This window comes from Macaca thibetana, chromosome 15 (genome assembly GCF_024542745.1).
Source record: "Macaca thibetana thibetana isolate TM-01 chromosome 15, ASM2454274v1, whole genome shotgun sequence".
NCBI classification, from domain to species: domain Eukaryota; kingdom Metazoa; phylum Chordata; class Mammalia; order Primates; family Cercopithecidae; genus Macaca; species Macaca thibetana.
In genome coordinates, this window is record NC_065592.1 from 94294169 (window position 1) to 94315214 (window position 21046).

The 21046-nt window shown below is 42.2% G+C and overlaps 1 protein-coding gene across 1 annotated transcript; it reads left to right on the top strand.

Annotated features, from left to right (window-relative positions):
* Window positions 1-11907: 11907 nt before the first annotated feature.
* On the top strand, window positions 11908-18428 carry SPATA31D1 (SPATA31 subfamily D member 1). The gene is given in 7 exon segments (XM_050759653.1): window positions 11908-12123; window positions 12878-12923; window positions 13545-13605; window positions 13892-15325; window positions 15327-16858; window positions 16861-18182; window positions 18184-18428. Coding segments are annotated over 7 exon segments (4752 nt in total). The 5' UTR covers window positions 11908-11937; the 3' UTR covers window positions 18355-18428.
* The last annotated feature ends 2618 nt before the right edge of the window (window positions 18429-21046 follow it).

The window sequence follows — 21046 nt, forward strand, 5'->3', positions numbered from 1 at the left end:
TCTCATATTTCACGTATTTTTTGGGGGAGATACTGATATCTGCTGGTAGGGTTGGCCCTGAGTGCTGCAATGAACGAGTAAAGAACTTTGTTCAGTTAAGGGCCGAAGTTAAGGAATGGGCTAAGGGCCCTGATGCAGTTACGACATGGCATTTTTCAGACACCGGAGAGGCCAGTGCCTTGGAAATAAATGCCTGCGCTGGACAGAAGGACAGTGTCAGATGCCAAAATGCTGGTCCATACACAAAATTAAGAGCTCATCATCCCTCTCTGTAGGATCAGTAACTGGAAGAAGGATGCTGGCTCTACACACTGTTTTTCAGAGGCGTCAAGTGCTCTCTAATCCCCTTCCCTCTGGAACCCAGAAGTGTGTCTAGTAGGAACGGTGGTTGGGAGCCCCAGATAAAGATCTACCAAGGCGCAGCGCCAGTGGACAGAGATAAGGTGTACTTCTGAGAGTGGAGGCACAGCCCTTTGTCATGCCTTTCAAGATCCAGGACAGCAAGACAGGAGGCTCTCCAGCAGGAAGGACTGCAGGCTTTTGTGGAACAGCAAATCTCAGGTAACTGTCTTTAATTACACAAATATTGATATAGTCATGCATTTATTGAGAGCCTACTACGTGTCCGTGTTCCCTCTTAGACAGGAATATCACTATGTTTGCCCTCGTAAGAGGTGAGAGGGAATCCTTTTTGTGACTGTTTGCCTTTTTAGAAAGTAGTACAGGCCGGGCGCGGTGGCTCACGCTTTTGTAATCCCAGCACTTTGCAAGGCTGAGGTGGGCAGATCACAAGGTCAAGAAATCGAGACCATCCTGGCTAACATGGTGAAACCCCGTCTGTACTAAAAATACAAAAAAAAAAAAAAAAAAAAAAAAAAAAAAAAAAAGCCGGGAATGGTGGCGGGCGCCTGTAGTCCCAGCTACTCGGGAGGTTGAGGCAGGAGAATGGTGTGAACCCGGGAGGTGGAGCTTGCAGTGAGCCAAAATCAAGCCACTGCACTCTAGCCTGGGAGACAGAGCAAGGCTCCATCTCAAAAAGAAAAAAAAAAAAGAAAAAAGAAAGTAGTACACTGACGGTCCTTGACTTGATGGCTCTGCTTAGGGTATTTTCAAGTTATGATGGGTTTAATCAGATGCGACCTCCTTGTAAGTCAAGGAGCATCTGTATAGCAAATTTGAAAGATATGGAAAAGTAGAAGAACCCCGTACATTTCCGTCCTTAAAACAATTATTCTTAGCATTTTGATGTTTATTTCCGGATTTTGCTATGAAAATTGTTTCACATTACTTAAATAAGTACTTAAAAAGAAAAGCACACATCATATACATTTTATGTGATTATGAACTTTAATAATCTTTATAACATTAAATGGTAGAATATTAATTTTACTTTTTGTTGATGTTTGAGTAGTTTCTAGTTTTTTAAAATATAATTTCAACTTTTATTTTAGATTCAGGGCAGGTTCCTTACCTGGGTATATTGCATGATGCTGAGGTGTCAGATACAAATGATCCTGTCACCCAGGTACTGAGCATAATACTCAATAGTTACTTTTTCAATGCTTTCCCCCTCCCGCCCCGCTCTAGTAGTCCCTAGTGTCTATTGTTGCTATCTGTATGTCCATGAGTACCCAATGTTTAATTCCCACTATAAGTGAGAACATGAGGTATTTGACTTTCTGTTCCTGCTTTAATTTGCAAAGTGTAATGGCCTCCAGCTGCACCCATGTTGCTGCAGAGGACATATTTCCTCGTTTTTTTTAAATGGATGCATAGTATTCCATGGTGTATATGTACCACAATGTCTTTATCCACTTCACCGTTGATGGACACCTTGGTTGATTCCATGTGTTTGCTATTGTGAATAGTGCTGCAACGAACATATGAGTGCATGTGTCTTTTTGGGAGAGTGAATAATTTTGGATATACACCCAGAATGAGAATGTTGGATAGAATGGTGGGTCTGTTTTAAGTTCTTTGAGAAATCCCCAAATTGCTTTCCACAGTGGCTGAAGTAATTTACATTCCTGACAGTGGTGTATAAACATTCACTATTTTTCTACAGCCTCACCAGCATCTGTTGTTTGACTTCTTAGTAGCTATTCTGACTGGTGTGAGATGGTATCTCATTGTGGCTTTGATTTGTATTTCTCTGATGATTAGTAATGCCGAGCATTTTTTCATGTTTGGCAGCTTGTATGTCTTCTTGTGAGAAATATCTGTCAATTGTACTTTTTATTGACATTTAAGTAGTTGCTAATTAAAACATTTAAAAATATTTTGCTTACCGTGTTTGTTCGTAATTCTACTTGTTTATAAACTGTCCTATTACAAACAGCAGAAAGCTTTTTTCTAAATGTTTATTTTCTTACTGCCCTTGTCCTACTCACTTTTCTGTTTATTGGTTTCCTTAGATAAGTTATTCCCTCATGGAGTTAACTATTTTAGCACTAACTTAATTCTTTGAATTTTAAGCCAGTGAAACCAACTGATTGCTAAACATCCTCAAGGTAAAATCTTACGAACTGAACCGTTGTCTTCTGTCACCAAGATGCTTTTCCTCTGACATTCCCATTATTAATTAGTAGCACCAAGACACCCAAGCTAGAAACAGAACAGCCATTCTATACTTCTCTCTTCATTTTCTCCATAGCTAGTCTACTAATAGATGGATGAAGTGGAAATATATGCTGGGCAAAGAAATCCTAGAATTCTCACTATTCACTATGCTTCCCCCAAGTAGACTTTAAGAACCTTCAGGTCACCAGCTGTACTTTGAAGTACACTTTTAATTATATTAGTAATACCTATTCACAATCCGAGTCAAAATTAAAATATTCTTGTTAAGGTTAAATATCCCATTCAAAAACAAAAACAGATATGCAATTCCACATAAAATTTTCTATCTATTGACTTACTTTATATCACTATAGATTCTTGTTTTCTTACTGAATCCAATTCAGTCTGTTACTATCAATATTTATTTTGATGCCCAAATTGTCATAGATTTAGCTAGTTACTTCAATTTGACTTCTGTATTCTTTGGATATATCTCTGTTATTTCTTACTTTCTGATACAAAAAGATGTTTCAGACTCATCATATACTTTTGCTGCATCAGTCCCGGGTTCAGCCATTTCTCTTAGTACCCCTTGTTCCTTTATTGGAGAATGGTATTTAGAAGTCAAGGTCAGGGTGCTACTTGTGTTCATTATTATTAATATTAGGCATTGTTGGTTTTAGGCCCTCTCAATGGACAGAGCTAGTATACACACATGTTCATCCTTTAAATCTCAACCTATTTCTCTACATATCTATGTATCTTGAAAATCATGAATTTACATCAGTACCTCTAGGTGTAATTTAACACTACAGGGTTTACTCTAGTTTTCTTGCTTTCCACATTGGTGACTTCTTTCTCCAACAATGAGAAATCTGGTTCCCGTTAGCCTCAATATATTTGCTGTCAGTCCTCCGTCTGTAAGCAATCTCTCATCACCACTATGGCCCTACAGGTATGGCTGTCCTCTCCTACTCACTTGGGCTTAGACCTCTCTGCCCAGCAGCTGTGTTATGTAGGCACCCTCCTCAACCCACTGGATATCCAAAACCTGGAATCAGGCAACCTTTCTACGAAAAACGCCTATTCACCCTGCTTCGGCTCTTACACTCTGCTCTGGGACACTGCAACAGCTTCTAACTGCTCCCTTCCTCCTCTTTAGGTTTGGATGCCTATTTTGCTTGACTTAACTAATGATTATAAGATTGAATTCCTCAGGGAAGAGGAAGAGACATACTGTATTCCCTCCCAACACCTCACCCCTTATTTTATTGAAGATTAATTGACATGCAAAAAATGCATGTATTTAAAGTGTACAATTTAAGGAGTTTTGATATATGTGAATATGTACATGTTAAATCATTACACTCAAGATAGCAAACATATCCATATTCCCCCATTCATTTTGAGGTTTTTTTTGAATTGAACTTTCTATTTTGAGATAAATATACATTCATGTGTAGTTGTAAGAAATAATAGAGAGAGCTCATGTACACTTAACCCAGTTTCCTACAATGGTAACATCTTATAAAATTGTAGTATGATAGCACAACCATTGACATTGACATTAACATTGACATTGAAATAGTCAAGACACAGAACATTTCTCTCACCATGAGAACCCCTCATGTTGCCATTTTATAGACATAGCAACTTCCTGCCTCCTTCCACTCCTTCTAATCTGGCCCCCCCCCCCCCCCCCCCCCCCCCCCCCCCCCCCCCCCCCCCCCCCCCCCCCCCCGCCCCCCCCCCCCCACCCCCCCCCCCCCCCCCCCCCCCCCCCCCCCCCCCCCCCCCCCCCCCCACCCCCCCCCCTTTTCCAATGTTACATTTTTGCCATTTCAGTAATGTTATATATATGTGTGTGTGTGTATATATGTGTGTGTGTGTATATGTATATATATGTGTGTGTGTATATATATATGGAATCATATAGTATATAATTTTGGGGGAATTTTTTTCCCCTCAGCTTAACTCTTTTGAATGTCATTTAAGCTGTTGCATTTATCAGTAGTTTCTTCTTTTTATTCCATGGCATGGGTGTACTGCAGTTTGCTTTACCACTCATTAAATGACAATTGAGTTGTTTCCAGTGTTGAGCTGTTATGATTAAAGCTTTCATAAACATTTCTGTACAGTTTTCGTGTGAACATAAATCTTCATTTCTTTATAATAAATGACCAGGAGTATGACTGCTGAGTTGTATGAGTGCTGCATGTTTAGTTTTTTATGAAACTGTCAAACTGTCGCCGTACCGTTTTACATTTCCATCAGCAGTGTATGAGTGATCCAGTTTCACCTCATCTTTGTCAGCATTTGGTGTTGTCACTGTTTTTTAGAAACAAAATTCGCCGCTCTGACAAGTGTGTAGTGATATCTCACTGTGGTTTTAATTTGCATTTTCTGAATGGCTAATGATGGTGAACCCTTTTCATGTGCTTATTTTCCATCTGTATATCTTGTCTGGTAAAATGTCTCTTCAAGTCTTGGTCCATGTTCTAGCAGGATTGTTTGCTTTTTTTATTGTTGAGTTGTCAGAGTTCTTAATAGATTCTAGATACGAATCCTGTGTTGGATAGATGATTTGTTAAGAGTTTCTCCCAGTCTGTAGCTTCTTTTCATTTTCTCAACAGTCTTGTACAGAGCAATAGTTTTAAAGTTTGATGAAATTCCGCTTAGCCATTTTTTCCTTTTATGAGTTGTGCTTTTGTTGTCATGTCTAAGAAGTCTTTGCCTGGCCTTTCATCCTAAAGACTTTCTACTTTTTTTCCTAAATTTTTTATAGTTTTGTATTTACATGCAAGTCTGTGATTCATTTAGAGTTAATTTTTGTGTAAGGTGTGAGACTTAGGCAGAGGACTTTTCCCCCCTATGGATATCCATATGCTCAACACTACTGAATCGAATTGAATGTTTACTCCGTTGAATTGTTTTTTGTACTTTGTCAAAAATTAATCGAGCATATTCGTGTGGGTCTATTTCTGGGTTTTCCGTTCTGTTTCACTGGTCTGTGTATCTCTCTGTTAACACTACAGTCTTGATTCCTATAGTTACATAGCAAGTCTTAAAATTAGGTAGACTGTTTTTTTCTATTGTATTCTTCTTTTCCAAAATTGAGCTGTTCCTGTAACGTGCCCTTTCTTTTTTTCTTTTTTTTCCTTTTTTTTTTTTTTTTGGAATGGAGTCTCGCTCTGTTGTCCAGGCTAGAGTGCAGTGGCGGGCTCTCTGCTCAATGCAAGCTCCGCCTCCCGGTTCACGCCATTCTCCTACCTCAGCCTCCCGAGTAGCTGGGACCACAGGCGCTCGCCACTATGACCGGCTAATTTTTTTGTATTTTTAGTAGAGATGCGGTTTCACCATGTTAGCCAGAATAGTCTCGATCTCCTGACCTCATGATCCGACTGCCTTGGCCTCCAAAAGTGCAGAGATTACAGGCGTGAGCCACTGCGCCCCGTCTGCCCTTTCTATATAATTTGTAGAATAATCTTGTGTATAAAAAATATGCTGAGATTTTGATAGCTACTGTATTAAATATTTGTGTAATTAGGGGAGAACTGACATCTTTGTATATTAAATCTTCCAACCCATGAACATGCTATACTAAAGCTTTCCATTTATTTAGGTCTTTTGCATTTCCTTCATTGGCATTGTGTAGTTTTTAGCATACAAGTCTTGTATATGTTTGATTAGATTTACCCTTAAGTATTTTTTTAGTTATTCCATATGATATTGCATTTTAAAATTTCTTGCCTATGTACTGATTGATAATATATAGAAACAATAGGATTTTGTCTTTATTTTGTATCCTTTGACTTTGCTGAACTAATGTATAACTTCTAGGAGTGTTTTGCAGATCCCTTGATCTGTAAAAGGGAGGTGATCCACTCGCCTTGGCCTCCCAAAGTTCTGGGATAAAACTACTGTTTTGAAATACAAATATAAAGGATTTTGCCTCAGAACCTGTTCTGCTTCAGGCTTTTGGGGATCCTGAAAACAGCTGCGTTCAAGAGGCTTATCCCAGGAACAGAGGTCAGGATATGAGGGTATGAGCATTGAGGAAACTTCCTAGGAAACTGGGAATATATGAAAGTCCTAAACGAATAGTTTATCTATACTGAGCATCCTCAAGTGGTAGCATATTACTCTAAGAGCTTTTGGAAAAGACGCCTCCTTGGAGATAATAAAACCAAGTGCAGTGTGAAACCCAAGACCAGACTTCTGGGTGTCAGTGTAGGTAAATTGGGAAGATGTCATGGGTCCAGTGGTGAGACAGTCTCATCCTGCCAGAAGTGACCTCCGCCACCTCCCAAAGGCTGCCTAAAATGCTTTGGTAAGAGCTTATTACGAGGCTTGGTGGTAGAAATATGTAGAATGTGTGAAATGTTTTCCTGGGAGGGATGACATTTTATTTTATTTATTTATTTATTTTTTGAGATGGAGTCTCGCTCTGTCGCCCAGGCTGGAGCGCAGTGGCCGGATCTCAGCTCACTGCAAGCTCCGCCTCCCGGGTTTATGCCATTCTTCTGCCTCAGCCTCCCGAGTAGCTGGGACTACAGGCACCCGCCACCTCGCCCGGCTAGTTTTTTGTATTTTTTAGTAGAGACGGGGTTTCACCGTGTTAGCCAGGATGGTCTCGATCTCCTGACCTCGTGATCCGCCCGTCTCGGCCTCCCAAACTGCTGGGGTTACAGGCTTGAGCCACCGCACCCGGCCGGGATGACATTTTAAACTTTTATTTTATACATTACTGGGAGTCATATGTAATATAGTTCTTAAAAGCAGATTTTAAGAGGGGGATAGGGAAATAAAAAACCTATGAAGACACTGACACTACGAGTGGAAAGGAGAAGTTATCTAAGAGGTGATAGAGTACCAAAAATAGCTTTTCATTACTTCCCAAATTTGCCAGCTTTTAATGGACAAAGTGAATATTCATAACTGTACAACTACTTTAATTTTAATATTAGGGCATACTTTTTACTTTAAGAAATTACTTATTAATATTGTTTAAAGTAGAAGCATTATGAATGTAGAGAATTTATTCATTAGGGCTCTAATATTTACTACCGTCTGATCTAGAGAAGTCGCTTACCCTCTCTGGGCTTCGGTTTCATTCATTGATAAAATAGGCACAATATTCAGAATAAGATCAAAGTGCCTGTTACAATAAAAACAAATAATAATAATAATAATAATAAAAAAGAATAGGTATAATACCTGACCTGCTAACCTCATAAGTTGTGAAAGTGCACTGAGATGGCTGGATGTAGAATCCTTTATAAAGTAGACAAATTTATTATTTATAGTTGGTGCTAGTGCAGAAAAGATAAGTGGTGTGAAGCACTGCCACTCAATGTCAATGGAATTTACTGTTGGTAGTACAAAAAAAAAAAGAAAATAAATATATCTCTAGTCTCTTGTTCCTTTAAATTTTGAAGGAGCTTCTGCCAGGTTTAGAAAAGGAATCTTATTAGCATTTGGGGAAAAGCCATTTTACTGAAACTTCCGGTAGGTTTTAACTGTAGCACACATATGTTTGTAAAGATTTCTAGCCAATGAATGACATTTTAAAAGAGAGAAGCTGTTCTTTGACCATCTCCTCAAAGAATCATTAATCCGTATCAGGAAATTGGAGAGGGTGCACGTGCAGGAATTTTTTGCTAAAGAGCATGATGTGTCTGAGGAGTTATGACCCACAGTATCTCTGTTCCAGAGATCGCTTGGCGATTGTAAATGCTGGAGGCAGGGGAACCTCTGTTCTCTGCATTTGTATACCTCTTGAGCTGCATAGAACTAATTGCTCCAACTGCACGAGGAGGTCAAGGGTGGAGCCTGTGGCTTACAGATGCTTGTGTCTCCTAGTTTCCAGCAGTAGATATATTAGATGAAAACTTGGCTGAGGCTGCATATTAAAGAGAAGAGGAAAGGGCATCTCTTGGGAGATTTTATCCTCAAGGCAGTTACCTGCTTCTGCATAATTAAAGAGACCTGGCCTGGCTTGGAGGCTGTCTTATCCCTTCAAAAGAGATTGATGAACAGTGATGGCCCATTGGTATCAAATAAAGAGCTTTATAGTGTTAAAAGAAACTTTAGACAAATTAAATTTAAGGAGTTTGAGCAATGAACGATTTGTGAATTGGGCGGCCCCAGAATCGCAGCGGTGCCTCGTGGTTAGAACAAATTTATAGACAGAAAAGGTAAAGTGATGTATAGGAATTGGAAGTGAGGTACAGAAAGAGTGAGATTGTTTAAAGCTTGGCATTTGCCTTATTTGAACACAGGTTGAACATTCAGCAGTCTATGAGTGGTTGAAATATGGCCGCTGGGATTGGCCAATGCTCAGCTGTTGTTACAGGTGCATACTATTGAGTTAGGTTTTCAATTTATTGGACTATTAAGCTAGGTTACAGTTCATCACCAAGGACTCAAATATAGAAGTATGGAGTCCTTCTCAAGCCATACTTATTTTGCTTTAATAATAGTTTAAGAAAGACATAAGAAATTAAAAGACAGTTTAGAGGACAGCTGTCATGATAAAGAGTTTAGAAAAGAATGTGTAGGAAGATGGGTCAGGGGTGGGGGATACTGGGATTATTTAAACCTGACAAGAGTCGCCTGAATAAGGTATGACAAGCAGTTGGTATTTGGACATTTGCAGAGGTGATTATATAGAATATAGAGCAGATGTTCTCAAGTATTTTTGGATGCCAAGGCACTCAGGAAAAGATCACATTTACATGGCCCACAGTGTAATCAGGTGAGGTTGCCTAAGACTCCATTCTGCTCTAAGGCTTTGGCACAACTAAGTCCCACTCTGCTACCAAAGACTGATGGCATCAGTAGTATCATCCGAAATACCAACAGGATGACTTAATAGTAGAAAGCAGAGCCTCATTGCTCTTATCAGTTTGCAAGCCGGTAAGGGAGAGCATCCAGTGTGGACTGAAGGTGCTCTCTATTGGAATAGGGGAAGGACAGGTTGGATTGTATATTCATATTCATACATATTCAACAAGTTTGGGGGAGAAGCTATACATACTTATGTGGGTACGCAGTACACCATAATGAGTAAACATATGTAACGTACATCCCATGTTGCCTTTGGAATGGGGGTTTAGCACTAAAATGAGGTAGAATTTGACCCTTTACATCATAAAGTGAACTACAAAAGTGGTTTGTGTGCAGCCTCTATAGCTGGCAGATACTGGCAATCTCTAATATTAGTAGCTTATCAGAAAAGAATGTTTGTAAGGCCGGTCCTCTGTCCGATCAGAGCTGATAGCTCGTTTGGTTAGAGGGAGTTTAGTTATAGAAAGTTGGGAAATTTGCCATGCCATCCAGGCCCTGAACCCTTGACCCATAGGTAACTTTGTTTCCTTAACCTTAGGGTCTGTCTTAGTTGATAAAGGGGCATCTATTTTGGTCTTTTAGATCACAATACCTTAGGGCACTGTAACTAATCCCTGGTTTAAGGGAGTTGCATACTTGTTACCAAATTGATATAGAGGGTTGGGACTGTCTGTATTTGAGGTAGACTTAGAAAATGTGGGGTCAAAATGACAAATAAGAGATTGAAATAAACGGAGGAAATAATCGAGTCTGGATTTGAAAATACTACTTGATTTGTCACAGGATGGGTGTGTGGGTGTGTTTGTAAAGAAAATAACTTTTATCTGAGAAATGTGAGTCCTTTTCAGTTGTCAGGCCTAGAGAGACACTAAAATGAGACAGAAATCACAGCCCTATTTCCTCCTTGAGCTATGTATTCATCTCTTGAAACTGCTTGCTACTGCCACATGGAGTTATATAGTAACCCAGTAATGCCACACCTGACACTATAACCTACACCCTATAGTTTAATGATGTATAGCCAATCACTAATCAATGTTGCTTCTGTAAACCAATGAGAATTCCTGATAACAGCTTTGTATCAGCTCACTCCTTGACTTCTTTTTTTGACTTTAAAAACCCACTTGTAACTACTGCTAATTGGAGTGTATATTTAGGCTGACTTGCATCCGTGTTCCTAGGTTGCAGTCCTCAAGCTTGACCCAAATGAACTCTCTACTTACAATAATTTGCCTCAACTTCTTCCTTTTAGGTCGATGTATATGTGTGTTTATGTAGAGAGTACGTTCCAAAAATGCTTGAACAGTTTAAACTTCACTAACTTCAGAAAAGTAAGTTCTGTAAATTAACCCCAAGATCCCTTGAAGTTTTAATTATATACATTTATTGTACACTTATTTTCATTTTGTAGATGTTAAATAATGCATTATTAGTGAAACCATGCCCCAGAGAGTTGAAGAAACCAATGACTAATGAAATTAATCAGTTTACAGGATAGCCGATTAAAAAACAGCAACAACAATAACTTACTAAAATGCCAGAACTCTTCCTGCTTCTGAGATTTAAAAACTGGCTAAAATGGATAAAGCTATTAAGGCCAACTGGAGTTTGCACAGAACAAGCTGGCTGATGTCACAGCACAAATTTCTGCCATGTTTCAACCAACTCCCCATGAATGTGCACATGTGATACATGAGGCAGTGTTAAACAAAACTGTGCAAGCCGAGGACTTTCAGACCTCCCCTTTCCTTCCACCAACCGACTATGAAGTCCAGAGGCCACTCCCTAAACCTCTTCTAATAAAATGACTGCGTGAAAGCCAGCACAGGGGACGGATTTGAGCTGGACTCTTGTCTTATTGTTGGTTTATTTACAACAAAAACCTTCTTTTCTGAAAAACCCAAATGGGACAGTGAGCTGCTTTTCCTCAGTAACATTAGTTATAATAATTTGTGTCAGTTCCTCTGATTGGAAATAGTAAAGCCTGACTTCAAAACAAAAAATGTAATGTTCATCATTTACAAAATGAAGTAAGTGGAAAGGAACTTTTTTATATCTGCGTTTATGTAAGGCAAAAACATTCTGTAGATAAGACGGATTTGAGGACATATGTGATCCTGACAGTGGCAATGCCTGGGTACAACAAATATTCCAGGCAGTATTTCAGGCTTTCAAGGCAGTGTAGTTGGTGGGGTTCAAGTAAAGGCTCCAAACAGTAAAGCGAGACTTGGGTAATGCCTGGTTTACTGTTGGAACAAACTGAAAATTCCACTAAGATAAATATATGACATGAAAAAGGATGGACTTGGGAAATGGAGTGGCAGGATAGGGCAAAGGGACCCAGAGAGCCCAGGAGAGTCGGCTGTGCTGGTGGGGTTGGGGCTGTGGACACACCCTCCTTTTGTTGCTCCCTCCACCCTCAGAAACCCTCTGTGACTCTTCCATGCTCTGTGATGCAGGCCTGGGTTTATAGTTAAGTCTGGGCACCCTCAGTGCTCAGTTGCTTCAGGCAGCCGAGCTATTCAGACCATGGAGAATATCCTCTGTTTTCTCAGAAGCTATACTGAGACAGGGCTGATCCCTGACTCACATTACTTGGATATTGACCCCAACTTCATCTGCTTGAGTGGGTTGGGATTGTTTATACTGTACTTGTTCTACGTGGTATTGACCCTGTATTCGTCAGCCACCGAAAAAAATAATGACATCCAAAAGGTAAGGAACTGTGGGTGAACACCCAAGAGAGATGCCCTGTTGTTTTTTCCCAATCCTATTCCCACACTTCTAAATAAGTCTGGTTGGTTCAGAGACATGTCTTACATGGGAAGTCTGAAGAGAGGATAGAACTTCACTCTTCTGTGGCAGAGACTGGGCAGACTTATTGGTTCAGGTGGACTAAGGTTTCCATCTGTAGCTCATAGACTACCTATCTGGCTGTGGTGGAGAGTTCCGGGATAAAATCCTAAACACAGTAATTCTGTGGTCCCAGATGGGATTATTTAGAGAGTATGGGTTCTCTGAAGGAGAATAGTCTCTGCTGAAATTTGATCATGAGTCACATTCCCATGTCACCTGTCATTCAACAAAGCCTTCCTTCATGTTGGGCTGACAGGGAAGTAATGCTGAGAGTCTCTGAGCAGAGGCTGGGGCCAGAGCTCTGTCTCTGGGACACTTGTCCTGTGAGGGAGCACAGATGTGACTGTTGGACTCTGAGTCTGTGCCCTGGATGAGGACTTCTAACTCAGCACATCAAGTGTGGCTCTCACAGAAGAAATCCTCTTTGAGGATTTTTTGGAGAAGGGAAAATGGGAAATATTTTATCTCCGTTAAAAATTGACAACAGGAACGTATTTCTGTAATTAAAGAGTCATATGATTCTTGTATAATGAATGAATGAATGAATGAATGAACTTCATAGAGTGTGAGAGAAGTGAGTCCCAGTCTGTCATTATCTTTCTTTTGTTCTCAGCATCAGGGCAGAGCCAGGAGGAGAAGGAAAGGTGGGACATTTAAAGGTAATGTCAGGCTGCTCTATCTGAGCTTCAAGGGTGACCCTTTCTGTGTCTTTCATGAGGACTCAGTCCAATGATTTCCTAGAATGTCAAGTTACTAGACACAGTCTTAGAAAACAGAGCCCTCAGAAGACAGGCTGATGGGAAAGCAATCAGACCTGAGACACTGCTTATAGGCCCTGCTCTGCCCATTCATGGGCATGACGGAGTGATGGACCTGAGTAATGGGTGTTGCCCAATTTGTGGCCAACTGAGATACCGAGGAAGGACTACTGGTTGACTTGGAGTCAGAGCTTCTGTCTCACAAGTTTGCATAAGTATGTTGACTTCCTCGATGCTCAGATTCCTCTTGGAGGTAACCACTGATGTCTGTGTTTCACATGGTTGTTTTGAGTATCATATGGGGTAATGTATGTGAAAGAAGTTTACTGGTTCCACATACACATGTGAACTTGTGAATATTATCAATGACTATTATCAATGACTATATTATCAGGGACTATTTTCTACTGATTCTTGGGGCTATCAGAGTTTAATATCCCAAGGGTCTTCCACAGAGTGACTTCTGTATGATCCCTGTGCCACTACGTTCATTGCATATAACATACTCTTCTGGTTTCCCAGACCGGAAATGTTTCCAGAGAGAAGTGGAAGAGGAAAGGAAGCTGCTTTCTATTCTGAAAAGGTGATTAATCGTACCCCTTGTGTCCTGTTCCACCCCCTCCTTTTTCTTTAGTATGTTCTGTTCATTTCAGGGATTCCTTGTAGCCTGCTGTAGTTTTGGGAGTGGGTAGCCATAGGAACGGGTATGTGAATGAATGCTTTGGGGAGAGGCTATAGTGAGGTCATATGACCTCATATATGGTGAGTTCATGGGTGGGGGGCAATGTGATGTGGGCAGCAGGCTTCAGGGGGCCCCACCCCTGCCAGGCTAACAGACCCTCCTTTCCTTGTTCTGGTCCTGGCTGCAGCTTTGGACCTCCTGTTTCCTGCAGTCCCCTGGGCCAGCGTCATGATACCACCCGCTTTCGTCGACTGTTATGCCCAGACCCTGTTTGTCAGGTGTGTAACAGAGCAACTGCTGATATCCAGCGACTGCTGTCTCGGGAGTCCCTGAAAGATGCCTCTCCCTCTGTGTCCTCTTTGGATTCTGCAGGTTCTGCGACTGAGTCATCATTCACTTTGTCGTCTGCCCCCTCAGCAACCCCTACAGAAGACCTAATATTGTCCCCTCGGCCCAAGCTCTCTCCACCCCAGTTAATTCTCTCACCTGACTTGATCACCTCCTTAGCTGACTTGTTTTCACCCTCATCACTGAGGGGCCATCTGCCACCACAGCCTGTTTCTCCCCTGGATTCCAAGTTCCCCGTAGACCATTCCTCACCCCTACAGCTTCCCTTTCCCCTTCTCCCACCACGTCACATTCAGAGAGTGGAGCCCAGTCTCCAACCTGAGGCCAGTTTCTGTCTGAACACCATCTTTTCACTTGACTCCACCCAATGCCAAGATATTTCCCAGGCCATGAATCCCACTGATTCATGTGCTCATCATAACAAACCACCAATCTCAGCTGCTTTACCACTGGAAGACTGCTCTGTGACTCAGTCGAAATCAAGACTCACCATTTTGAAGCCTTTTGCAGAGATGTTATCTCTAGGTGGCTCTGGTGGGACATCCACCTATGCCCCAACAATCAAAGGCATTGACCATTCATGCCCTGCATCTTCAGAATTCTCCTGGTGGCAGCCTCATGCCAAGGACTCTTTTTCCTCCAATTTTGTGCCATCTGATTTCATGGAGGAGCTTCTTACCCTTCATTCTTCTGAGGCCTCTTTAGGGTGGCACTCTGTGGCCAACGTCATACAGCCTGTTAACATCTCTTTTGTCAGCCATGACATTCTGGCACTCCTGGAGAGACAAGTCAAAAAAAGGTGTGATTTCCTGATGTGGAAAGAAAATGGAAAGAAATCAGGATCTTTCCCAACACAACTTAGGCCAAACTACCAACTAAATTCTTCACAGAAAATGTTATCCTCAATGGCTGATAAGCATGACTTGGCAGAATCCTTTCCTTTTAGGGCCAGTAAATGCAAACTAGAGGGGCAGCACATCCATCAGCAGCCCCCATACTCTAAGTGCTTTGAGGACCATTTAGAGCAAAAATATGTGCAGCTCTTCTGGGGTCTCCCATCTCTGCACAGCGAGTCTCTTCACCCTACTGTTCTTGTCCAACGTGGCCGTTCCTCCATGTTTGTATTCTTCAATGGCATTACAAATACATCTATATCCCAGGAATCCCAAGTATTTTCCCCTCCCCAACCTCTGTCCTTGCCTAGTACCCAAGCTCTACCCTTGCCTCAAACCCTGCCCCAAGGTCAGTCCCCACATCTCACTCAGGTCCAGTCCCAATCAACATCAATCTCCACTCCCAGCCCTACTCCCTAGTCCTCTATTCCGGATTAGGATCTGTGGAGTGTGTTTTCATAGACCCCAGAACGAGGCACAGTTTCTTACGCCATCTGAAATTAATCTTCTGGAGTGTAACGTGTTGCAGAAAGTGCAGGAAAGTGTGTGGGGTTTACCCTCTGTGGTTAAAAAATCCCAGGAAGACTTTTGTCCTCCAGCTCCCAATCTTGCATTGGCCAGAAAGTCCTTCAAGGTCCATGTTCCCATCTCCATCATTCCTGGAGATTTTCCACTGAGCTCTGAGGTAAGGAAGAAACTAGAGCAACACATTCGAAAGAGGCTTATCCAGCGCAGATGGGGCCTGCCCCGTAGAATCCATGAGTCTCTGTCATTACTACGTCCTCAGAGCAAAATTTCGGAGCTATCTGTGTCAGAGAGCATTCATGGACCCTTACATCACTCTTCAGTTGAGGGTCAGAGCCTCAATGTTCTAAAGAAATTTGGATCAAGCACCCCTAGAACCTTGCATGAGAGAAGCTCAAATATGCTTTCCCTGGAGAATGTGGGGAATTATCAGGGATGCAGCCAGGAGACTGGTCCAAAAAATCATCTGTTGCAAGATCCAGAGACATCTTCAGATGAGGATCTGAGGTCTAACTCTGAGAGAGACCTGGACACTCATATGATGCATCTGTCAGGGAATCATTCAGGGGAGAGCCTAGGTCAGAAACAACTTGAAAATGCCCTGACAGCACATTTGAGCAAGAAATTTGAGGAAATCAATGAGGGTCGAATGCCTGGGACTGTGCATAGTTCATGGCATTCAGTCAAGCAGACGATGTCTCTTCCTGAGGAATCCCACAGCCAAATAAAACATCAAAATTTGGCAGCATTGGTGAGTGAGGACCACGGCGTTGATACTTCCCAGGAGATTTCCTTCCTTAGTCCCAACAAACAAAAGATGTTTGAAGCCCATATTAAATCTTTCCATATGAGGATGCTGTGGGGCCTTCCCCGCAAGATCCTTGAATCCATAGAAATCTTCAAATCGAAAGAGGATCTTTCCACTTCCTTTTCCCATTTCGACATTCCATCCTCAGCCAGCTTTATTTCTTGGGGAGATTCCAAAGTTGGCGTCTCTAAGTTTCGTAGACGAAGCTCTTTTCAAGGGGAAAAGTTGGGAACAACAAGCTCAGTCCCTGTCCTCGATGGTCCTCATCCTGTCACCTCACCTGTCGCCAAAGAAGGGCAGGACACCCTGAGAAGACAATATTCTGATACTGACCATGACTTTATAGAGTCAGATTCCAAAGATGGGGCCTCCACGCTGCTTAGAAGAGGCACTGCAGATTTTCAAGGAGAAATATTAGAATCAACAAACTCATTACCCATCCTTGGTCATTCTCCCCTCGTCACCTCACCTGTCGACCAAGAAAAGCAGGGGACCCTGGGAAGAGAATTCGCTGATACTGATAATGATCTTACAGAAAGTGTCCCAACAACTGAGGATGGCGGACAGACTTTTCTGCCCCCGCACACAGCATCATAGATGAGGTCAGTCAGAAACAGACTGTACCGGCCAGTAGATCCAGCACAGAGCTGCCCATAATGCAAGCTGGAGTTGGCCGTGAATCAAGGGATAAGAGAGAGAGTGCCAGTAATAATGTTAACAGGCTTCAGGGCAGTAGAAAGACCTTTCCTGTCACCAATGGGTCGAAGGAGATGTTCAAGGAAGAGGAGAGCTGTGCTCTTCAATCACAAACTAGGAACAACTTGACATCCAGTAAGTCAGGAAGCTGCTCAGTGACAAATGTGAAAACAAGCACATCTCATGAAACTGAAATTTTCCCACCAAGAGTATCAGTTCCCCAAGATCCTAAATCATCATATCTTAAAAATCAGATGCTGAGTCAGTTAAAGTTGGTCCAGAGGAAGGATAGCCAACCTCAGAGCCATTTCACTGACATGTCTCTTGCCTTAGAGAACTTGAGTTCCAAGGACTTACTGACTCATCCCCAGGGCATCTCGAGTGGGGATATGGGAACTTCCCAGGTGTTGCATGTCCACTTGGAAGACAGAGGGATCCGTGTGGCACAGCAGCAGGAGCCCAAGGTCCCTACCCATGTCTTACAGAAGTGTCAAGTTAAGAATTTCCCACCAGCTATAAAGAGAGTGAGCCCTATGAGACCCAAAGGAGGAGAGCTTGGTGGGGGGGATGCAGGGTTGGAGACATCACAACTCAGGAGAAAGAGCCACGCTATTCATAACAAGACATCAGGGGAGGTGCTTGGGAGCAAATCTTCCCCAACCTTGAAAACACAGCCTCCTCCTGAAAACCTTTTCAGAAAGTGGATGAAGACCTTTTTGCAGCGGTTTAATAAACCCAGCATAACATATGAAGATCAAGAAATTTCTCAGGCAAAGGGTAGCTCCCTGTCATCATCTGTGCAGAATAGAGGTCGAGTTACAAGTAGAGCTGCTTTTACTGGGACTACTGAAGCTCAGAAAATTAGGAAAGACACTAGGGATTCCCTAGGGGAGAAGCTGGGGCATAAGCGTGGGATAGATGTCACCTGTCCCCAGGAGCCCGTTTCCTTCCCAGTGGAGCTTGGGAAAGCTCAGCACTACCCAGAAGTGCAGGTCAGAGCAGAGCTTATCCAGGGCTATCCCCACAACTACATGGCTCCCTCCTGCAAACTGACATGTACCAAATCTTGCAGCCAACAAGCTGTCTTTGTTGGCCAGAATTGTGCTACAAGGATTAGACAGAACACAGACAAGGACAGACAGCCCGAGAAAGTTGAGGCATTTAAGGGGAAGATATTGTGTCAAAGGCATCCCCAATCCGTGCCCCACAAGGAAGCGTATGCCACATTCAAACCCCACTTGCCGGCATCAGGTCAGCCTGGTGTGTCCAGCCGTCCTGATCAGTGCTAAAAGCACTGTGTTCAGTGATGTGCCTTTACTAACTAGACAGAAAATGCTTCCGAAGCATTTCCAGGGAGGAAAATTTCCCCCCACAAAATAATTCATTCCTTGTTGGGAATCTTGATTCTCCCCAATAAAGGTACTAATAAGAAGAATGTCTCTTCTGTGTACTGTGTTGCAGGGTATAGGTTTTGGGTAACCGAAGCTTATGGTTAGGGAAACGTAGTAGTTATCTCAGCTCTTACTGACTCCCTAGTGTGAGTTTTAAAATCTGCCCAATCCCCTGGAGCTCTTGTGGAGGAAAGAGTATCATGTGCCTCCAAAAGCCCCTTCTCTCCCTGGTGAAGTCTTGAGGAGATGAGCTCTTTTCTACCTCTTTGCTTGAGACTTACTGATACTGTATGGCAGCCTGCACCTTCCTTCCCATTCACTGCTTCATATCCTTTAGAGCAGTAAGGAAGGCAGGCCTTCTGTATCTGAAGAGAGGGTGAAATACATGTACATTTTTCAGAAATGTGGTTTAATCTCTATTTTAAAAAAGTTATCACTGACCACAGGATCGTATAAGTTGTTGGGAGTGTTTGGGGTATTGCTGGTTGGGGTAGAGTGTCAGGAACACTGTGGATGCTGCTTAAGAATTTGAAAAGCAGGGCATCCTGATGATTTAGGGAAGCATATTTTGACCTCAACATTGAGGTCTTTCTACTAATAAGTCACTTGGGGAAGTAGTTCCCCTCCCTGTGTATTTCTCCATGCTGCGTGGATTGATGGCATTTTTATGGAGCAAAAAGATCACCTAGCTGTCTGTGGCAGGAATGTTGACCAGGCAACCACCTACCTCCTAGGGTAAAATAAAGCTAAGGGTAAGGCAAAGATGCCTTAGAATGAATGAGAAAGTAAGAAAAAAGTGAAGCTAGGAAAGGATGACCAAGCTGGTGGAAAAAGGTTTATGCCCTTCATGCTCATATCAGGACCCTTTCTCAATCTAGATCTAGGCACCACCCCCTTGATTTTTGCCAGGGTGCTGCAGTGCTGACAGATGCCATTTTGGCAGAAGTGTACATGGGGCTGTTCTTTAAGTACTTAACCAGTATCTGCAGGGCTGTTGTTAACATGGCATCCCTCTCTTCAGGGAAGGTGATCTTTGTGCTTTCCTTCTAGCCATGTTGATGGCAGCATGCAAGATCTTCCCTTAGTGTATATAGTGCACCTGTCAAGGTGGAGGTGTCACCTATGATCTTCATGGGCTTTGTGGAATATAATATTGTCTAAAACACCTGCAGCTCATGGTCCAGAGGTTAGTCCTGGACTACGCATGAGGTTTACAGATATTTGGGGGCTTAGTATGAATCTTTACAGAATGCTCCATATTTCTAAGAGCGTGCACATATGCACTCTTAAAATATTAGGGGTCTGAAGAGAAGGCAACTCCACATACACAAACTGGGACTAGTAAATGAGGTGAGTTTTCTAGAGGTCACTTGAGGTACGTTTTCCAGAAAAATTGTGAATGCTTAACGTCAAAACAAAAACACAAGAAAACAAAAGAGAGCAAAATAAAACAGATATCCGCTATAGCTCCCTCACCATCCTTCTCTTTTCCTATCCATGCTTATGCCACTGACCCTGCAGTGTCTGAAGCTTAGGATTGCAGAAATAATTCAGATTCTGTGAAGGCCTTAAGAAGCACAAAATTGAGATAAAGCCCAGAGCAAAGAACTTGTGGATGTAGAGAATCCATGGAGGACCCAAACATCCATGTGGATAGACTTGCCAATAACCTGGCCTTATTGCTCTGTCATTCCATCTTAGGGTCCTTTACCTCCATTCCAGTTCAGTTACTGCCACACCCAGAAGCTATCATCAGAAACATCTAAAAGTTATCATCAGAAACACCTCTTTTTTTCGAGGCAGAGTCTTGCTCAGTTGCCCGGGCTGGTGTGCAGTGGCATGTATTTGGCTCACTGCAACCTCTGCCTACCAGGTTCAAGTGATTCTCCTCTGCTTTAGCCTCTTGAATAGCTGGGATTAAAGGCACATGCCATGACGCCCGGCTGTTTTTTTTTTTTTTTTTTTTTTTTTTTTTTTGTAGACAAAAGATTTCACCATGTTGGCCAGGCTGGTCTTGAACTCCTGACCTCAAGTGACCTGCCTGCCATGGCTTCTCAAAATGCTGGGATTATAGGCATGAGCCACCATTTCTGACCTCATTAAAACCACCTCTACATCTGTAATAATACAGTCTAACATTCTACTCTTTGACCTCATCCTACTATCCTTCCAGTCTAGGCCCTCAATTTGTCAAATTTTCACACTGGGTTATTATTTTTCTACTTATCTATCTACCAAGTTCTTGTCTTAATTTCCTTCTTCTTCAATGCAGATTTTATGGTCTATCCTATAACCAATATTTAAAAAGCCCTATTTGAAATATGCCTTATCCAATTCCCTTTAATCCTTCCTGTCTGACAAAATCCCATCTCTCTGCCTTTTCCATAAATGTCTTCCCTTAAATGACCAATCACTATTGGATTAAATCTCACAATTCTACTGACACCGTGATAAATGCTGCATGGTCAGCCTTAGCACTACCTGGAAATAATTCACTCATTTATCCAAAAATACTTATCCTGTGCTTACTAACAGAGAACAATACTAATGAAGCTTTGGTCATTTTTCGTTAGTCCACTTTGTCATCCATGCTACTCAAATGTATTTCAAACCTTCTGCACTTTTCTCAAGTTTAGGCCATCTCCACTTACTCAGCAGATGTGCTGGCCTCACCACTCAGA